The sequence below is a fragment of the Schistocerca serialis genome, chromosome 1, assembly GCF_023864345.2.
Source record: "Schistocerca serialis cubense isolate TAMUIC-IGC-003099 chromosome 1, iqSchSeri2.2, whole genome shotgun sequence".
Lineage (NCBI taxonomy): Eukaryota > Metazoa > Arthropoda > Insecta > Orthoptera > Acrididae > Schistocerca > Schistocerca serialis.
In genome coordinates, this window is record NC_064638.1 from 1,093,059,908 (window position 1) to 1,093,080,651 (window position 20,744).

The 20,744-nt window shown below is 41.9% G+C and overlaps 1 protein-coding gene across 1 annotated transcript in view; it reads right to left on the bottom strand.

Moving 5' to 3' along the window:
- Positions 1-3,576: 3,576 nt before the first annotated feature.
- LOC126416133 (S-phase kinase-associated protein 2) overlaps positions 3,577-20,744 on the bottom strand; it is a 118,332-nt gene continuing 101,164 nt past the window's right edge. Inside the window, exons 8-9 of the mRNA XM_050083676.1 lie at positions 10,260-10,419; positions 3,577-4,727 (exon numbers count right to left, since the gene is read on the bottom strand). Of these exons, the coding sequence (XP_049939633.1) occupies positions 4,541-4,727; positions 10,260-10,419 (347 nt within the window). The 3' untranslated portion in view covers positions 3,577-4,540. The remainder of the gene's footprint in view (positions 4,728-10,259; positions 10,420-20,744) is intronic.

The following is a 20,744-nucleotide window of genomic DNA, read 5'->3' on the forward strand; positions in this document are numbered from 1 at the left end:
CTGTGTCATTTCACAGGTAACCCGAAAGTTTCATAAATCAATTTGCATCAAAGCTTGACATGATTATCAAGACTGAAGTACCTTGCAACACAGAATGAATCTTTCACTGCTTCAGAGTGAAAGTTTTTAAAGAGTACTGTCTGTTGAAAGAAGGGATTTGAGTTTGAGCCCTGATCCATTGGTAAAGGGTAAATATAAGATTGCTGTTTTTCTGACTTGTTTAATAGTTGACAGGACATGTTCTGTCAGGTATACTTACAACAGAATATTAGGGCTAAAAAACCAACCCAGACACACACAACATTAATTACAGAGATGTATCATAAATCTGAGGATAAAAATGTGTAACACACAGAACTGTATACACAGTGGTGATAAGTAAAGCTTACTGTGTATATTAAGAAGCTGGATACTGGTAAGACTATGCACATCAATCTCAACCATAAACATATAGTCTTATGGAGATATTAAGTATTGGAGCAAGACTACAATAAAATTTGAAGATGGAAGCTACAAGAAATACTTCAAGGGAATTCAGAACAAAAGATAACAGAAATTTTAAGACCCATGGCAAGAAAGTTATAGAAGCAAGGGGGTCCATGAGTGAGAAGTTACAAGCAGTTGGAAACTTCAGATAGCCTGCTTTTTTTTTCAAGCTGGTTAACTGAAATAAAAAACATTAAGTACAAATATGAATGGAATATAAATAATTTAACACTATATTGCTGAGGTCAGGATAAACGTTGGTTCAACACGTGGTCAATCTCTGCTAGTCCCTGCTTATTTTTCCCTGTGGAATTTCCTCCCCACCAGACACCGCAGTCATTCTACACACTCATACCCTACTCTTCCCAGCCATCACACCGCTGTATGCAATATGCACCTATCCCTGCCAGCAGCAGAATTAGCTCAATGGTAACAATGTTCTTATCACATGTATTTGCTGCCTCTGCCTCCCAGCAGCCAGCCAATCTTATCTCTAATTATACTTACACCTACAAATATATTTCATAAGTCATTACACAGTGCCTAATGCAGGTACCTTGTACTATTGCTAGTCATTCTCTTTCCTGTTCCATTAACAAATGGAGCGAGGGAAAAACAACTACCTGTATGCTTCTGTGTGAGCCTCAATTTCTCATCTTGTTCTTGCAGTCCCTACACAGAATGTACATTGCTGGCCACCGAACTCCCCAGATATCAACTTTGAGCGTTTGTGGGATGCCTTGCAATGTGCTGTTCAGTAGAGATCTCCACCCCCTTGTACTCTTACAAATGTATGGACAGTCCTGCAGGATTAATGGTGTCAATTTCTCCAGCACTACTTTAGACATTAGTCAAGTCCATGAGACATCGTGTTGTGGCATTCCTGCGTGCTTGTGGGGCTCTACAGGATATTAGGCAAGTGTAATAGTTTCTTTGGTTCTTCAGTTTATATGAGCCGCACTTTTCTAGAATTCTCCCAATAAACCAAAGTCGTTCATTCACATTCCCTGCAACCAACCTTCTGCACCTATCCCATTGTGTGTCATTCAGCAAGTTATGTCCAAATATTTAATTAATGTGACTATACACCACTAATGCTATAGTTAAACATTACAGGACTGTTTTTACTACTCATCTGCATGAATTTGCATTTTTATACATTTAGAGCAATCTGCCGTTCATCACACCACCTAAAAATTCTGTCTTGACATCTTGTCTCATCCTACCAAAGACAACACTGTCCTGCAAGCGACAGCAACATCAGCAAACAGTCCTGATAGCTGTGGCTTCAGGTGCCAGAGGCTGCAGAGTGTGTGTGTGTGTGTGTGTGTGTGTGTGTGTGTGTGTGTGTGTGTGTGTGTGTGTGCGCGTGCAACTCAACACCTCCACTATATGATGAGTAGCAAGTTTCTTTTTCATGTATTGTGTACTGTTACATTCCATCCTGGATTTTCCATTGTTTGCACCCCCATCTGTCAGAGTGTATATGTATGTGTGAAAAAGAGCAAAAAAGAGCAGTCATATCACATTTCCTTATGGTACCTTTGTCACTGATGAACACACCGCAGAACAATATACTGGGTTTGATCACGTAAGAAGTCTTTCAGCCACTAACATATCTGAGGATCTATTCTTTTTGCTCAGACATTGTTTAACAGTCAGCAGTGTCAAATGCTTTCCAGAGATTTAGAAATATGGAACATAGCCTGCTGCCCTTTATATATGGTTTGTACGTCATTGTGAAAGAAGAGAGTAAGCCGAATTTCACACGAGCAATGTGGTCTAAATCCGTATCGATATGCAGATTGGAGCTCTTCTCTCTCAAGGATATTTGTTATACTCAAACTTTTAATGTGCTCAAGAATTCTGGAGCACACAAATGTTAAAACATATTGGCCTGTAATTTTGAGAGGCATGTACTTTTACCCTTTTCCTGCATGGGATTGACCTGCACTTTCTTCAGTCTCTTGGAACTTTCCACTTGGTGTGACTTTTCCGATACATGCAAGCTAAGTAATGGCCAACCACAGAGTGTAAAACTGAATTGTGGGTTCCATCTGGACCTAGCAACTTATTTGTTCTGAACTCTTTCATCTGCTTTTCGGCACCAGGGATGCTACTATTATGCCCTACATGTAGGAGGTGGCCATACGATGTTATGCCTGTACAACCCTACGTGTATGATTTTCTAAATACAAAATTTAGAATTTCAGCTTGCCCTTTGCTGTCTTCTGCCAAATCAGATTGGTCTAGAAATGATTGCACAGAAGGCTTCAACACACTTAGCGACTTCATGCAGGAACACAATTTTCTAGGATTCTCAGCTTGTCATTTTGGTAACCTATGACTGCGGAATTTGTCTTATGCTTCTTTCATGGCTCTTTTCATGAACAGATGAATTTCTAACTTTCACCTGCTGACGTTTGTGTCTTTTTTTGAACAGAGACTGCAACAATCTTTTTTTCCCGGTAATTTTGTCATTAAACGTAGGTGGGTCTTTTTCATCCATAATTCGCTTACTTGGCACATATTTCTCAAGAGTACGATTTACACTTTAAACTTGATCCGTTATTCCTGTATGTTCATCATATTAGAACTAAATCACATCTGTTCATTAAGTGAGATGTTAACAGCCACTTATTTGCTCTATCCAGGGTAAAACCTCTCCTAGCCTTCTTGATGGATTTAGTAACCATTGTAGCCCATACCTTTCTCCTATAACCAGCATCACCCAATACAGCCACTCAACCGAAGTGAACTATAATGTCACTAGAATGTAGCCAGCTGTGACAGTGTAGTCATGCAGGTGGATGTGTGTTCTGTTACTAGTTTGCTCAGGAGGGGGACACTGTCTGGAAGCTTAGAAATGTTCTGTGTTGTTTATGCAACATTAAGTACATTCACACATGAGAGTGTGAGAACATGCAAGGGGTATCACTCGTAATGCACGTCCAGGAAGTATCTTATATGGCCCATTTGTGTAACATTGTAGATATGGCACTGTAGTCTACACTTTTCACACTGTTCTATTGCCCAAGTGACCACTGAAACTATGTGGACTGATGGGGACAAAAATTTGATAAACAAAAATTCAAAATAATGGTTTTATTACAAACATACCACAGACTTTATGATCAAATGATCACCCAGTCACATAACATAGATCCAGTTCTATTTACACTAACCAGTACAACACATCTGAAATTTAACATAAAAAAATGTTACAACCAATAGCATAAAATGAGGGGTTGTTGCAAATACTCAGCTGATAATTATGCAGTTAACTTCAATATTACACTTTACAAACATATTACACAGCTGAAAAGAATATTTCTGGAAGGTTTGCAACAAATTTATGTAAACTTATTCTTAAAAAAACACACACACACTTACAGATAAAACAGGTCTAAAAAATATGACAGATTTCATAGCCAATACGAAAATGTTTTTAACAACATATTAACAAAAATAAGCTGCAAAAATATTGAATTAAAGTCACTCTCGGGGAAAAAATTTTTCCAGATAGTATGCAGCAAATATACAATGTTAAATTTATCACAGATACTTTAATTTGGATTCTGTTAGGTTAAAAATCGCCACCAACGTGCAAAATTAAAGAATACCCCTGCACAAACAGGCTTCATGTAAATCACAATCTCTTAAACTTTGTTATGTCCGTACAAACAGTAAATACGAATAAACCTTTGTACAAGCTTCTGGCACTAAAGGTAAGTTAATCTGATATTATGACTTGTGGAGGAAGGGACCTTAAATTCAAACCACGCACATGTACAATCCTCAACCGCAGTACAACAAATATTAACTTAAATTAAATAACAATAAATAAACATACTGTCACTTCAAAATGCAAATTCTTCATTTTCACGACACCTTATGAAATACTTTTGCTTTTGAACTATTATGTATGAACACATTCTTAAGCTGTTTCACAGAAACTGAGATCATAGACCTTTCAATTCAATACTTGAGCATATTTCACAACTACTGTTCTATGAAAGTACTACAATCCAAAATCACAAGAATAAGCAGCATGTTAGTCACGTACACGTAAGCCCCATATACTAGTGCGACGTATACCAACCGTAGGGCGGGCAACACTTGAGAAAAGGAACTTGTTTATCTCAACATTTGGTAGTTTTAACTGTATTGCTGCAAGTGCTGGCTTTTGAAAGAGGTTGAATATATCCAGGTATGCCAGTGAAGTAACTGATGCTAACTGGCTATATGAAATAAAAACACACAAAAATATTAGTCCATGAAAGTACTTTAACCAATATTGAAGAGTAAACTTACTTTGTTCAATAATAAAGACAAGTAGCACCATCCTAATAACAGTATTTTGCATGAACAGAACATTAGGGTATATATGAGGTTTGTCTAAAAAGTATTGGACCTTTGGTTGGCAGAAATACATATATTGGTTTGAAAGAACAGAACTCTCATCCGTTTCAAAGCTCCTTGGTATCATGCACACTTCTAACAGCACAGACACCATTGTTGGTAACACTCCTGGAAACGTCTTCTGGAATAAAGATGAGTCAAGGCCATTATATTCTGCACTATGTCTTCTCCGGACTCAAATTATGTTCCTTTTAGTGACTTTTCAGACTGGGAAATAGAAGTCACACAGAGGTATGTCATAGGAGCAGACAGCCTGAATAACAACATGAATGTTTTATTTGGCGAGGAAAGTTGAAATAGATGCCCAGAAAGGATGGGTACCAAGTTTTTGTGCCTACAGATCTGACCATTTGCACTGTATAGGACCACGATGGTGAATAATGACCTCATAAAACATTACTTTGTGATCATTTGGCATCATACTCATGATGCACCACCCCATGAATGTAAGAAAATGGTTGATTTGACCTCAATATTTCCACAAAGTTGCAATTTTTATTATTTGTCCTTGGGAATGACAGATGTGTCCATTGTGATGACTGCATCTCTGTTTCTTGGTCATATCCACAAACTGATGTCTCATCACCTGTGCTCAGAGTATTCAGAAAGTTGGGGTAATTGCATTTTCCAACATGTCCTATGGTATTTCCAGATGGCATTGCTGCTCCTTCATTGTCAGTAACTTTAGTCCAAGTTCTGCAGATGCTCTCCTCAAGCACAAATTGGTCATAATGGAATGTAGCAGTTCAGCACTTATCTCTAACTCATTCAAGTTCTCCTATTGTGATACAGTGTCCTCCACAACCAAAATCCATGCTTGTTCAACAACATTGCCTTTTAGGCTTGATGGCGATCAGCCTAAATGATGTTTATTGTCCACAGATGGGGCCATCTTTGATGCGGTTACACCACTCCATTACCCATTAGTTGCTCTTGGCAACCTCCTTGGAAGGCAGCTGAATATTGCAAATAGTTGCAGCTTGTGTATCACCAAGCTTTTGGCAAAATTTAATGCAATATCGCTGCTCTACTTCTTTCCGTCGTATTACAACTTACTGAAAACTGATGAGTGCTCACTACGTAACATTACTCATAGGCTGACTTCCTGCAAGTAGCACATTCTGCTAGTGAAAAAAATTCCCCAACTGCACGTGAATATCCATAACTACACCTTCACCACACAAAGCATCGCTTTACGGAGAAAGAAGCAAATTCAATATTTTTTGAACAAACCTCGTAGTTGTCAAAATGTTCTGGTATCACAAATGCCTTGGAAACCACCAAATTTTCATTTGAAAACACACCTATTGTATCCACAATAAAACTTACATTATTTTCCCTTTTACAGGGATTTCAGATGGCATTAACAGACTGCATTCAGTTATAACCTCTGAGAAATTACAAACAGATTTTACTTGCAGGACCATGACAATTTTGCAATAAGCACAGGACATGGCTCTATACTGAGAGAAGAATAAATACAAAAAATGACATGTTTGTTTAAGATGTCAATATCAAATTACTAATAATGGGGATAGTAACAGCTAAAGTTGACTGATGATAACTGTCACAGCACTCACATGGAATGATTTGGGAGAGAGAAATCAAGATAACTAAGTAGCATAGCTGAGTTATTACGCAAATATTATGTTTGAAATTTCATTTTGATAACATGAAGTGGGCTTTAGCAGAGAAAAGAAGTTAACCATGAGAAAAGCATTCACTTGGTCTTGAAAACAAGATTGTTGTCAAGGACAAATAGCGAATAATGTAAAAGCCCTCTTTAAAACATATGCTGTACTATTTTGATAGCAAATAAAAACTCGGGCAGCACATATAGATACCTCCGAGTCATTTCCAGATTAGCACTTATTAACAAATCTCATTGGAGGGAAGATGTATAGTGATCATGGAATAAGTGTCACCAGCTTGTGAAACAGTCATCTACAAGAGTTTCATATATTAATGCCACATGGGCCCAAAAGCAAACTCTTAAACTAAAAATGTCATGTACAACTATACTGGTTTACCCCAAAATATGTCATATATGATTTAGGGAAGGGAGTATGTGAAGTAAATCAGTTTACATGTATCACAGGTAAGGTGGAAAATATTCTAATTAAAAAAGGGAATTGCATTAAACTTATTTTGCAAAATGTGTTTCAATCCTCAATCATTAAAATAATTCACTAACTTTCTTTGTAGATAAGTAAAATGTCATCCACATCAGACAGGTGTGGAGCTGAATGTAATGTGTTTTATGTATTTTAATATCAGCCTATTAGCCATTAACCAGGAATGGATTTCCAACATACATTTGGGTATTATTGTGGCCCAGCATCATCAAACATATGAAGACCTGACATGTAAGATTCACTACTTGCTCAATATGTACTAGAGTTCTTGTCAAAGAAATTGTTCCAAGTAAGTGAGACTTGGGGGGGGGGGGGGGGGGGGAAGTAATTTTTTTTATCAACTGCAATTATGCGAGCTGAAGGATGTGAAAGATATGCAATAGTTCAGAAAGTAGTGAGACAGGGTTGCAATCTATCCCTCATGTCATTCAGTTTATAAACCGAGCAAACAGAGAATGAAACCAAGGAGAAATTTGGAAAGAAGCGAAGTTCAGGAAGAAGAGTATTTAAGCTTTGGTAATAATTTCATAAATCTGGAAAAGACTGCAACAGACTACGATTGGTTAAATGGGAATGAGACTAAGCAGTAGGTAACTTTGGTATTGGGGCAGCAAACAACTGATGACAGAAGTAAAGAGGATAGAAAATTTGATTGCCAATAACAAGGAACGCTTTCCTGAAAAAGTAATGTGTTAACACTGAATATAAATTTAAATAGTAAGAGACAGTTACAGCCCAAATCATAGTTTATTTTATTCTACTGGAGGTAACTTCTTTCAGTTATAATAAGTAGTCAGATTATCTTGGTGCTTTGATCATATAACCAATACCAACTGCCTCCAGCAGAATGAAAGTAAATTGTGATTTGAATGTCATTTTTATATTGTGTACAATCACTGAAGCACAACACCTAGTATTCATGAAGTTGAGTGTTAAGAAGTCTTTTCTCAAAGTATTTGTTTAGAATGTGGCTGTATGTGGAAGTTAAACACATAAGAAAACAGAACCTTTTGGAATATGGTGCTACATAATGCTGAAGAACAGACAGGTAGATCAAATAACCAATGAACAGGTACTAAAGCAAATGGGAAGAAAAAAATGACGGGTTGATAGGGCACCTCCTGAGGCAGCAAGAAATAGTTGATGGGATGAGAAGGATCCCATCTCGAGTCTCCTCTGATTAGGGGTTCCGGATGACATTTCCAAACTCTAACCATTTCCTAAATCTCTCCAGACCTTTTCCTTCACTCCTCTCTTCCTTCTCCTTCAATCCTCCTTCAGGAGGATGGAAGTTCAGGTTCCTAAAGCTTGTACATGTAAAACCTTTTCTGTGTGTGTTCTCCTGCTGCCACTTGGTGAGTAAACTATCTATCCAATTACTTCAATTACATTATAAATCAAAGTACCAGTAATGGTGAGCAAATACAAATAACAGTTGTTTTAATGCATTAAAAGATGGCTGCTTTTATCACGAGAATCTTTCTTCTAACATTGTATAGTCAGGCTCCTGGATCAGCAGTTCCTATATTAAAAACAGCTTTTGGAATACTTGCAGAAGGACACACTGTGTGTATTGAACATTTATTCACAAACACTGGTGATATATGAACATTATAAAAATTAAGAGTGTGTAATGTAATTGTATGGGTAAAAAATCTACCCAACATGCAGCAGCAGGAGGAAAGAGACAAAAGGTAAGGAAATATGCAAGCTTTTGGACCCAGTGGCTCCTCCTCCTGTAGAAGGATTGAAGAAGGAGGAAGAAAGATGAAGGAAAAGGACTGGCAAGGTTTAGGAAATTGGGAGAATTGCTGAAAAGTTGCCCAGAACCTCAAGTAGGGGGGGGGGACTTACCTGATGGAATGAGAAGGAAAGGCCGACTGTTGGAGACTGCAATGGGTAAGATTTGAAAACATGAGAGCTCTGATGTGGAAGAAGGGTAATAAGTAAGACAAAGATTTTGACAAAATATCATGCAAGATGCAATAAGAGTGGGAAGCTAAGAGAAGGGTAATAAGCAAGACAGAGATTTTGACAAAATATCATACAAGATGTAATAAGAGTGGAAAGCCAAGTGTATTATATGTGGTAGACAGATGGAGATGGGGGCGGGGGCAATGAAAAATAGACAAGTCAGAAGATAAAATATATAGAAAACTAAAGGCAGGGAAGAAAGTAATACTTACTGAAAATAAATGCCAAACCGAAGAAATTTACGTAAACGGAGGCCAGGTGGGTGGCGAGAACCAAGGACAGCTTATAACGCCAGTTTCCACTTGCAGAGTCCTGAGAAACTCAAGTCTGTGAGAAGAATCATGTGGGGATTTGTAGTGCACCCCTTGATAGGTCAGCAAACTGTTTTAGTATTAATAATAAAGTTATCGAATTTACTGCCCTCCAGGAAAGTTTTCATGCTCAAATTATTCTTGGGACCAAGAACTGGCTGAAACCTAAAGAGGAAGGCTCTGAGGTATTTAGTGAGTCATGGAACATACACCGGAAAGAGAGATTAGAGGCCATACGAGGGGGAGTGTTCATTGCAATTGACAAAATTATTGTCTCTAGTGAAGTCAAAGCTGAGTGTGACAGTGAAATCATCTTCTTGCGTATAACAGGTGAAGGTGGAACTAAGTTAATTGCTGAAGGTTTTTACCAGCCACCCAATTCCACTATGAGCATTCTAGAGTCATTCAAAGAAAGCTACAGTCAACAGTGTACAATTACCAAAATCATTCAATACTGGTTGGAGGCGACTTTAACCTGCCGAATATAGACTGGGATGTCTGGATTCATTGTGGGGTGGGGGGTACAGACAGACAAGTCATGTGAAATACTTATGAACATGTTTTCTGAAAATTGTCTTGAGCAGCTAGCTCGGCAACCCACATGCGTGTCGATGAAAAGCCGTTCTGTCAGGTAAAATGGACCTCTTATCAGGGCATGATTTTAGGAAGTAATGACCTTGTCGAAGTAGCTTATTAATACATTCGAGACGAGGATAGCACAGAGTAGATCAGTAGTACCAGAATATAGCCACTTATAATAAATTTTTTTAAATTAATTGTTTTTGTTGACATATTAGTATGTGTAATGTCTACTATAAATCCAACAGCATTGCTTTTTGAGAGTCACATTTTATAGTACTGGCACTAATTCTATCTCAAAAGGATGGCACATAGAACATGTTATCATAAAGAATATAGTGTAATTACTTACTAATATCCAGCTGGTGTTATACCATAACAACGACTGCAAGCAACATACTCTATTTTACTTAGTTGACAAACGGCTGTTAATGTAGCATCAGTCAGGTTAATACAATCACTTAAATCCAATTCTACAAGATCTGGGCACCTGTTAACTAACTGTTCAACATCTGGAAAATAAAAGCAATCAATCAGTTAAAAAAATTGTAGTATTTTTGGTTTACTTGCTAAACACATTTAAAAAGCAAGAGTGTATGTATGGCGGCAGCGGCGAGCACATGTGATCATTGTAAACCTGAACCAATGAAACCCACAAATGTAGTTAGTCTCCTATGAACCGAAAATGAGCACACAAACCACTCTAACACAATTAAACTTCTAGCTTAAAAGGTAAGGCTGATGTCCAGCGTGTACATGGGGAGAAGGGGGGGGGGGGGGGGGGGGGGTTTGTTCTGGTGCAATTTTATGTTAATGGACAGTGCTCTAGTCAGAAAGAGGTCAGGCTGACTGCATTGCACAATAGTGTTTGGTATGATGAATGTGATGGCTGGACCTCACCATGCATGGCTTATTACTACCCACTGTTAGGCTCTCCCGTGTGTGTGTGTGTGTGTGTGTGTGTGTGTGTGTGTGTGTGTGTGTGTGTGTGTGTGTGTGTGTAATACCACACACATTTCCTAGCAATGAACCACCAGTTTCTAGATAAAAAGTCAATATAACATCATCCACCTTAGTCATTTGATACATCAGCTCCTGAATATTTTCTCTTTCCGGTACTTAAAGCAGGGTGTGACTCTAGAAGATCCAGAAAGTTATGATCTACAAATTCTTAATGAAAAGAAGCTTCCGACAGTGACACCGTAAGTTTGCAAACTAATACTGCACCAATTATTGCTTCTAATGGATTCTATTTTGTGGAAGCAAACATTTAAAACATTTAGACTTTTGATTTTGAATTTGTTAGACTAGAAACTTTTTGACAGCACTATGCATATGGTCAGCATCAAGTTCAGTTAGAATAAATATTCAGTAACTATCAGCAACAGTCAGGATGACGATCACCATGTTCTCTATGTTCTGAGTAAGAGGTAATCCAACAGCAGTTTATTTGATATGAAAGGTTTGGAACTGCTCAGGGTTGCGATCAGTTGATAACAGTAAGAGACAGCAAGTCTGCAACAGGATATAACTAACACAAAAACATATCATCAGTAATCTTCTGTGGGTGTTAAGGTTTGTACGAACATTCAGCAACAATTGACTTTTGCCAATGATTTCCTGCTTTGACATCACATGTATGGTGGGTACAGACTCATTTGCTGTGCAAACATAACCAAACCAAATGCAGAGTAGTTTTTTTTCTCCTACTATCCATGTTTTGTGCCTGATGAATTTTAAAATATATCAAACACAATGATCAACCATTTTAGAGCTCCTTCAGGTGAGGCAACTAGGGAACCTACTTATTGAAAGTAAGGCCCAGAGAACCAACTGAATCTTTCAAATATGACATGGTGTCATATTCAAGTTTCAGGAAGATTAACATCAATGTCACTGTTAAGAAGAACACACACCGATTTCTCACACTAAAATTTTGAACTGGTTTTCCTTACACATCCAGCCTGCTAGTTGCTAACTACAACTGCCACGCAAATGCTGAGGGAGTAGAAGAAGGGCAGGAAATTTAAAAATCCTCAAACTAGGAACATTTAATGGGATGCCTACTGTATCTTACAATATTTACAACCATTCAAGAAATTCACAATTAAAGTTACTTTAGGAATACAATTCTTTGACATGAAATGAAATCATAAAGATGCTATCAACTTAGTAATTAAACAGGGATCATAAAAAGGGATGATGTCCCTACAACTTATGAGGATATTGAGCCTCCAAGCAGAGCCATGCCACTTCTCGTGCCTCTTTTAGAAAGCATTTTGCAAAGGCATATCCAGCAGAGTCAGGTTATGCCTGGTGGTCTTCTGAATCTACACTAAAAGTGAATAAGAAACTGCTCGATTCCATGATCCAGACAAGGCTGCAATTGACAAACCAACCTAAGGCATTACTCCAAACAAATAGCAAAAGCAACACTATTCACGATGCAGATATGGGCCCATCCAAAGTTTTAATTGAATAGCATGTTTTGCCTCCTTGTAAGGAAATTGTGCTCCATGATAGATTAAAAAGAATTCTCGGTGCAGAGAGAGATGTCACAGACAGTGTTAAATTCCCTATCACGTAGAGAGAGTGTAGTTTTAAACTATTTCATTCTTACAGCTTGTGTGTTACCCACTTCCTTCAGCAATTGTTTGACTGACAAACATGGGTCATGGCAGCTGGTAACAAAAAAAGTGCAATTCATTGTCACTGCCTGGGCAACTTTTCATTTGCTGTCCTGAAGAACCCTACTTCTCATTACACCTTGAACCTATACTGGAATCATCCAGGTGCTCACCCATATAATCAAAGGATTAACTCAGGAATTCTTAACTCAGTCTTTTCTTTACAATGCATTGGGATTTCTCTCTCTATTCAAAAGGCTTCAAAACTCTCCACAGTTTTTTGGTAGTTTAACCTCTGAAGAACTCATGCCTGTATCATTCTCGTGAAACAGGTAACCAAGCCAAGGTCCCAGTGGCAACATTCCACCACAGCACACAAAGGTAGTCACAAAAGAACATTCACAGCTTATGTTTTTAAATTAATGGTGATGTTAATTAACTGTCAACTTGTGAACCTCAGCTTTGCCAAATCAAAACTCCATCACTGTTGATATGTTCTGTACTGCTAAATGTATGGCACTGAGGCAAGACATACCAGTAAATATGCTATGGATGTAGCAAGTATTACAATCCATATAAGAAGCTGAACAAGCCACCACCACCTTCTATGAATACCTTATCACCCCACTGTTATTTTTAAATTCGTGCTGCCGCTTGTCTCTCCATCAGTCCTGCGTTTGGAGCAATATTTTCTTCCAGCATATGTAGCACCTAATGTTAAACTTATTTTTTCCCCACTAAGAAAAAGACACATACAGTAGTAAAAATAATTTGAATCCTATTGTTCCTCTTTCAGTAATAGGTAAGTATACACTTTGGAAAGTCCAAATTGGTATACAAACAATATTATAAAAAGGATAGACTGCCGTTCACTATAAAGACACATTGAGTTGCAGACACAACAAGCCTGTTACAAATTGAGCTTTTGGTCAAAGTCTTCTTCAAGGGGGGGGGGGGGGGGGGACAAAAAACCCATGCACCTGTTAATGTCCTTGTGAGACCTTTGGCATACTAGCCACTCACAGGTGGCAAGGCTGTACGGGAGTGATTTTTTGATGCGGAGAGGTTAATCGCAGGTGGTTGGTGGGTTTAATGTGGGCAGAGGTGTGGATGGAACCATCAGAGATGAGGTGGTCAATATCCAGGACCGTGACATCCAGGGTGAGTAGGACCAGGTGAATGGGACAGAAGGTGTTGAGGTTGTGAAGTAATGAGGGTAGGATGTCTTTGTCAATAGCCCAGATCATGAAGATATCACCAATGAACCTGACCCACAGCAGGTGTTTGGAGTTTTGGGAGACTAGGAAGGTTTCCTCTACATGGCTCATCAACAGGTTGGTGTAAGAGGGTGCCATGTGGGTGTCCATGGCTGTGCCACATTTTTTTTGTATTCCTTCGCTTCAAACAATAAGTAGTTATTTGTTAGGTTCATACAGTTAGTAAGGCATATGAGGAATGTGATGGCGGGTTTGGGGTCTGAAAGACACTGGAAGAGGTAGTGTTCAATAACAGCAAGATCATGGGCATAAGGGATGTTGGTGTGTAAGGAAACGGCATCAACAAGATGAGTCTGAATCCAGGAGGTAAAGGGTTGGGGATGGTGAAGATTCAGTGAAGGAAATGGTTGATATCATTGACATGGGAGGCTAGATATCAGGCAATTTGCTTGAGGCACTGGTCAACGAGGGCCAACATTCTTTCAGTGCCGTGTGTGTGTGTGTGTGTGTGTGTGTGTGTGTGTCACGGAGGGGGGGGGGGGGGGGCGGCACACGCATTTCATGAGGGTGAGGAGGTTGGTTGAGGGTACAGAAGGATCAAAGTACAAGGACACCAGTCCCTTTTTCCTGGCGCAAGCAAGGCTCAAGGTACAAAAAACACCCAACACCAAACAAATGGAACAAACAAAAAAAGGGGGGAAAACATGGACCACAAGGAAAAGTAGAAGAAGGTGTTAAAACCATAGAGCAGATGGTATGGGCTAACTGATCACAATAATAAAAGAGGATGAGCCAGTGAGCCAGCCACTCTGCAACACATTAGAATCTCCACCCCAAAAAGACAAGCTGAGATGAACACACGTAGGGAAAAGATAACCACCAAGACAAACTGATGCAAAGAAAGTGTGACAGAGTTAAAATGGAGGGAGGGTGGCTACCTTGGAGAGTTGGCTAAATGCTCACCCTTAGATGGTACAATAAAAACCCTCCCACACAGATAAAACTTAAAACTAAGTCTGCTGTTGAGGCATTGTCACCGAACACCGAAGGTAGGGTGCTTGGAAGGTTAAAAGTCTGCTGCAGAACAGCTAAAAGTGGACAGTCCAGCAAGATGTGGACGACAGTCATATGTGAGCCACAGTGACACCGAGATGTGTCATAGCGACGGAGGAGGTAGCCATGTATGGCAAATGCAGAGCCAGCAGAGAACCACAGAGTCGAGAGGCCCGCATGGAGGTCTTTCACACATTCATAGTCTCCTTAAGGGCACGCAGTTTCTTGTGCGTACCGAGATTATGCCATTCAGTCTCCCAAAGCTGGAAAAACGTTGTGGCGTAATAATGATCACACGTCAGTTACAGCGATGTCGATCTCCAGAAGCAGTTTCCACGTACCCTGTTTGGCTAGCCTGTCGTCAATTTCATTTCCTGGGATTCCGACGTGGCCTGAGGACCACCCTGGACCGTTCCAGGGCATAGATGGACTCCTGGATGGTCGCTAGCAAAGTGGCAGGGGCAGCACTGGTTGATAGCTTGCAGGCTGCTCAAGGAGTCAGTACAGAGGAGAAACGACTCGCGAGGACATAAGTGGGTGCGCTCAAGAGCACGAGAAATGGCCGCCAGCTCTGCAGTGGCAAGGAGTGCTGCTCAATATGTCCTCCATGAACATACACGAAGCCAACGTGACCATCAGTCATTGAGCCGTCAGTGTAAACCACTTCATGGTCGCGGTACACGTAAAGAATTGAGAGGAATCGACAGCGAAGAGCTGCGGGTTTAACTGATGTGAAAGGTCCAGGTGAAGCTACGACCTAGGTGTACACCATGCAGGTGTATGTGAATGGACCGCTAGTATAGGTGGTAAAGGCAAGGACTCCACTTCGGACAAGAGAGATCGGACGCGAACTGCGATCTTAAGCCCTGACCTGGGTGTCCAATGCAGAAGATGAACCACTGCGGATGCTCAGGAGAATTATGAATGTGTGCAACATAACTGGTGAGCAGTTGTGCACACCTAACCTTCAATGGAGGGACTCCAGCCTCCACCAGGACGCTTGTCACCAAACTCATCCTAAAAGCTCCAGTCGCTAGCCTATCACCACAGTGGTGCACTGGGTCAAGTAAATGCAGTGCTGAGAGCACTGCCGAAACATAAACCAGACTCCCAAAGTCAAGATTGAATTGAACAAGAGCTCTGTAGAGCTGCAGCAACAGAGGGCATTGAGGTGCTGCCTGTACTTCCACTTCAGCTGACGAAGATGAGGAAGCCACATCAATTGGGTATCGAAAATCAGTCCTAAGAATCAATTGGTCTCTACTACCATGAGTGGACCGTCATTAAGGTAAAGTTCTGGGTCCGGATGAACGGTATGACACCGACAGCAGTGCATGATACACGACTTCACGGCTGAAAACTGGAAGCTGTGGGCTAGAGCCCATGACTGCCTTGTGGATGGCTCCCTGTAGGCACCGCTCGGCAACACCAGTATTGGAGGAGCAGTACAAGATGCAGAAGTCTTCTGCATACACAGAAGATGAGACCAACAGCCTGGCAGCTTCTGATAGACCATTAATGGCTACTAAAAATAAAGATACATTCACTACAGAGCCCTGCAGGACCCCATTCACCTGGATATGGGGGCAACTATGGGAGGCACCAACTTGGACATGGAAAGTACGGAACGATAGGAAATTTTTGATAAAAATCTGGTGTGGGCCCCGGAGACGACACTCAAATAATGTGGCAAGGATATGACGTCACCAGGTAGTTTCTTAAGCTTTTCGTAAATCAAAAGAGACAGCCTCCAGGTGCTGACGCCTGGAAAAGGCTGTTCGGATGGCAGACTTTAAGGAAACTAGATTATCAATGGTAGAGCGACCCTGGCAGAAACCACCCTGGCATGGAGCCAGTAGGCCACGTGACTCCAGGGTCCAACCCAATCACTGACTTACCATACATTTTAACAGCTTACAAAGAATGTTGGTGAGGCTGATGTGCCAATAGCTATCCACATCATGTGGGTTTTTACCGGGTTTGAGCACTGGAAGAATGGTGCTCTCCCGCCATTGCGATGGAAAGACACCATCCGGTTGAAGATGACTACTAGGAGATGTCACTTGTAGTCGGACGAGCGATGTTTGATTATCTGATTGGATCTGATCCAGCCCAGGAACTGAGTCAGGGCAATGTGCAAGGACACTGAGGAGATCCCACTCTGTAAATGGAGCATTATAGGGTTCACTCTGATGTTCAGTGAGCGAGAGGGCTTTCCTTTCCATCCCCTGTTTGAGGGTGCGAAATGCTGGGGGATAATTCCGACGTGGAGGCTCGAGCATAGTGCTCAGCAATTGCGTTTGTGTCAGTAGATAACATGTCATTGAAGTTAATGCCAGTAACACCTGTCGGGGTCTGGTACCCACAAACACGTCTGATCTTTGTCCAGACTTGCAGTGATGTATGGCACCCAATGGCCGAGACATACCTCTCCCAACACTCCTGTTTCCGTCTTTTTATAAGCTGGCCAACGCGTGCACAGAGCTGTTTAAAAGCTATTAGGTGCTTTAAGAAAGGGTGTTGCTTATGTCACTGTAGAGCTCGCTGACGCTCTTTAATGGCTTCAGCGATTTCCAGCAACCACCAAGGTATCGATTTTCGCTGGAGGCACACTACAGAACAAGGGTGCGTGTTTTCCACCACAGGAATGATCATTCTAGTGACCTGCTCAACTATCACATCAATGATACCATGTGGGGGAGATTCAACTGTGACAGCACAGGTGAAAGCATCCCAGTCTGCCTTGTTTAAAGCCCATCCTGGTAGACGTCCAGGGGAATGGCGCTGGGGGGTGACAGGAAATGGTCTACCACACTAATCATGGGCTCTCCAGTGGACAGATTGGTGAAGTTCTGGACTGCAGAGGGATAAATCAATGGCAGAGTAACTACCATGAGCCACACTGAAATGTGTGTTGGACCCAGTATTTAAGAGGCAGAGGTTTAACTAGACAGTAAAGTTTCCACATGTCTACCTCGGCCAGTACGCACAGTGCCACACCACGAGGGGTTATGGGCATTAAAATCTCCCAAATGTAGGAAAGGTTTAGGGAGTTGACGAATCAGTGCAACCATTGCGTTCAGGGGTAGTGCACCATCTGGAGGAAGATATACATAGCAGACAGTTATTTCCTGCATCATCGTCATTCTGACAGCCACAGCTTCAAGAGGTGTTTGAAGGAGCACAGGTTCACTACAGACTGAGTTTAGGACATAAATGCAAGCTCCACCTGACACACTATTATAGTCACTATAGTTCTTGTAACATCCGCTATAGCTGCAAAGGGCAGGGGTCTACATTGCCAGGAACCAGGTTTCCTGGAGGGCAATGTAGAAAGCAGGTGTGAAGCTTAACAGTTGCCGTAGCTCAGTCAGGTGGCCGAAAAAACCACAGCAATTCCACTGGAGGATGATATCTTGAGACTGGGAAGGCATGAAGCATGCAAAGAGGCAGGTTACACCTCAGGGTTACCTGCTGCCACCGACTGAGTATTTGTATCCATTCCTATTGTGGATGAGGAATCAGTGAGACCCAGGTTGTCAGGGGATGCTGATATCTCCACCTCATCTGCAGGTGCAGAACTGGTAGGTGGTGGTGGTGCCACCACTGGAAGATCCTTTTTCTTAACAGATTTCTTTGTTTGTTTGCTTGCTTGCCCTCTCACTTCTCTTTAGGGGCTTGCTGAGAGGACTTATCTGGAGTAGCTTCAGGCACCGAGGAGGATTGTGAAGCTCCTTGTCTAGCAGCTTTTGGGTCCTTTAGCCACAGGCGAGTGTCCACTGTGGCATTAGTGGAGACCTTGGGAGAGAGGGTCCCAAGGGACCCCTTCCACATGAGAGGAGCCAGAGGAGGCTGTTGCTTCTCCGGGTGAAGAGGAGGGACCGATGTCCCCTGCTTGCGGGGGCGGGGAGGGGGGGGGGGGGGGAGATTTGCTCCCTAAGTATGTACTTTGGGAGCAACAGAAGGAGATTTTCCCCCTACCTCTAAGGGGAAGACGTGTTCTGGAGGCCCAGTGGGCCGACTGTTCGTGGCACAGTGTGTGGTACAATTGGTAATTGCGATTGTAATGTAGCTGCAGCATATGTGGTCGTCAACCAAATGAGATATAATCATTCAAATTTGCATTTATCCTCTTGGTAAGTCAACCGGTCCTAAGTCTTTCACTCCACAATTTTCCACTCCTTTTGGAGTATGTGTAGTCTGGCGAGGAGGGGGAGTGCTGCTCTCCGCAGTTGATACAAGTGGGAGTAGGGGCACAGGGAGTATCTGGATGCAGTGGATGTCCGCAATCTTGACATGTGGCATTGAAAGTGCAGTGGGAAGACAATTGCCCGAACTTCCAGCACTTAAAGCTTCACATAGGGGGAGGGATGCATGGTTTAACATCACAGCGGTAAACCATCACCTTGACCTCAAAGGCCAAGATGAAGGCACCAGTAGCAGCCCTGTTGCCTTTGGGTCCCCTGTAAACACGTCGAATGAAATGAACACCCCACTGTTCTAGATTGGTGTGGAGCTCATCATCAGACTGCAAGTGGAAGCTGCGATGAAAAATAATCTCCTGGACCATGTTGAGGCTTTCATGGGGAGTGACAAACAGGAATGTCACCCAACCGGTCACAAGCGAGTAACGCCAAGGATTAGGCTGGGGATGCTGCACCACTTGTCATCTTTGACAGCACTGTCATTTCCTAAAACTTATCCTGAAGATGGTCAACAAAAAACAGACTTCATAGGTATAAAGCAGTCCCTGCCCATTCTGCTACATACTAAATACTGAGGCAAATATGGCTCTCTTTCTGTAGCCCTACATTCCTCCCATGGTGTAGCAAGGGAGGGAAACGATTTAGGCTCATATCTGTCAGCATTGTACTCGATCTTGCCCTTCTTATAGACTGCTGATGCTGTACCGGTCACCAGCAAAAGATGACTTAGTCCACTTCATTGCAGGTCATCCGCCCTGATGCCATCCACTAAAATCAGGGGCTCTCCTTACGGGCGGCACCCAGCCACAGCAAAGGCTACCTGGCTTTATGGCTGTTGCCACGAGTCCTGATGTCCCAGGAAGACAGGCATCTACTCCTTGGCGTACATAGGGAGTTTACAGCTCAGGCATCAGTAGTGAGATCCCTGTGTTGTCAGGGGGCTACCACCAAATGGGTACATGACAGCCCCACCGCAACAAACTGGCTACTGTGCTGGACATTGGGTGAAGAGAAATCCAATAGTCATGGTGGCAAAAGAGGACAGGAGACAACGGAAGTAGATGACATACCCCGGAAAGTGTCCTTGCCCAGATAGTTGAATTGCAAGGGGAGATGCAAAGACATGAGAAGATGTTCAGGAGGTCAAATCTAAGGACACTATGGATAATCCATTCACCACTTGAGGCATCCTTCCCCATATGGCCCACACTTCTGTAGAATTTGGAAAGTGGCAGGTCAAACCATAATATGGGACCGGAACTTATAGGGCCAAAAAGTAAGAGACTCCTTTAGTCACCTCTTACGACAGGCAGGGACACCTCGGGCCTATTCCAGCCCCCCAGACCCACAGGGAGGGGGGGAGGGAGGGAAATGATTCCTGGAAGGGGAGGTTCTGGGAAGGATCTAAAGCTTTAAGCAGGGATTGGAGGTTATGTTCGTCTTCTGAGGTGGGACCACTCTGGCAGAATTTATAGGTGGATGAGTCAGACAACTGGTACAGGCCTTTTGCCAGGCAGTCACTGCCTGGTGGAACCTTTGTCTGCTAGTAAGATAATTAGGTGAGGATCTGTTTTGTGACTGTCCTTTCTTCTGCTGAACTGTTCGTGTTCTCAGGAAGGAAGCTGAGGAAGGATGGTGAGGCCAAGATGGATGTTAGGAAATCCTAGAAGGTTACCAATAGTTGGCTAGGTGGGAGGGGAGGAGGTACAAACTGGGAGAAGCAGGATTCAATGTT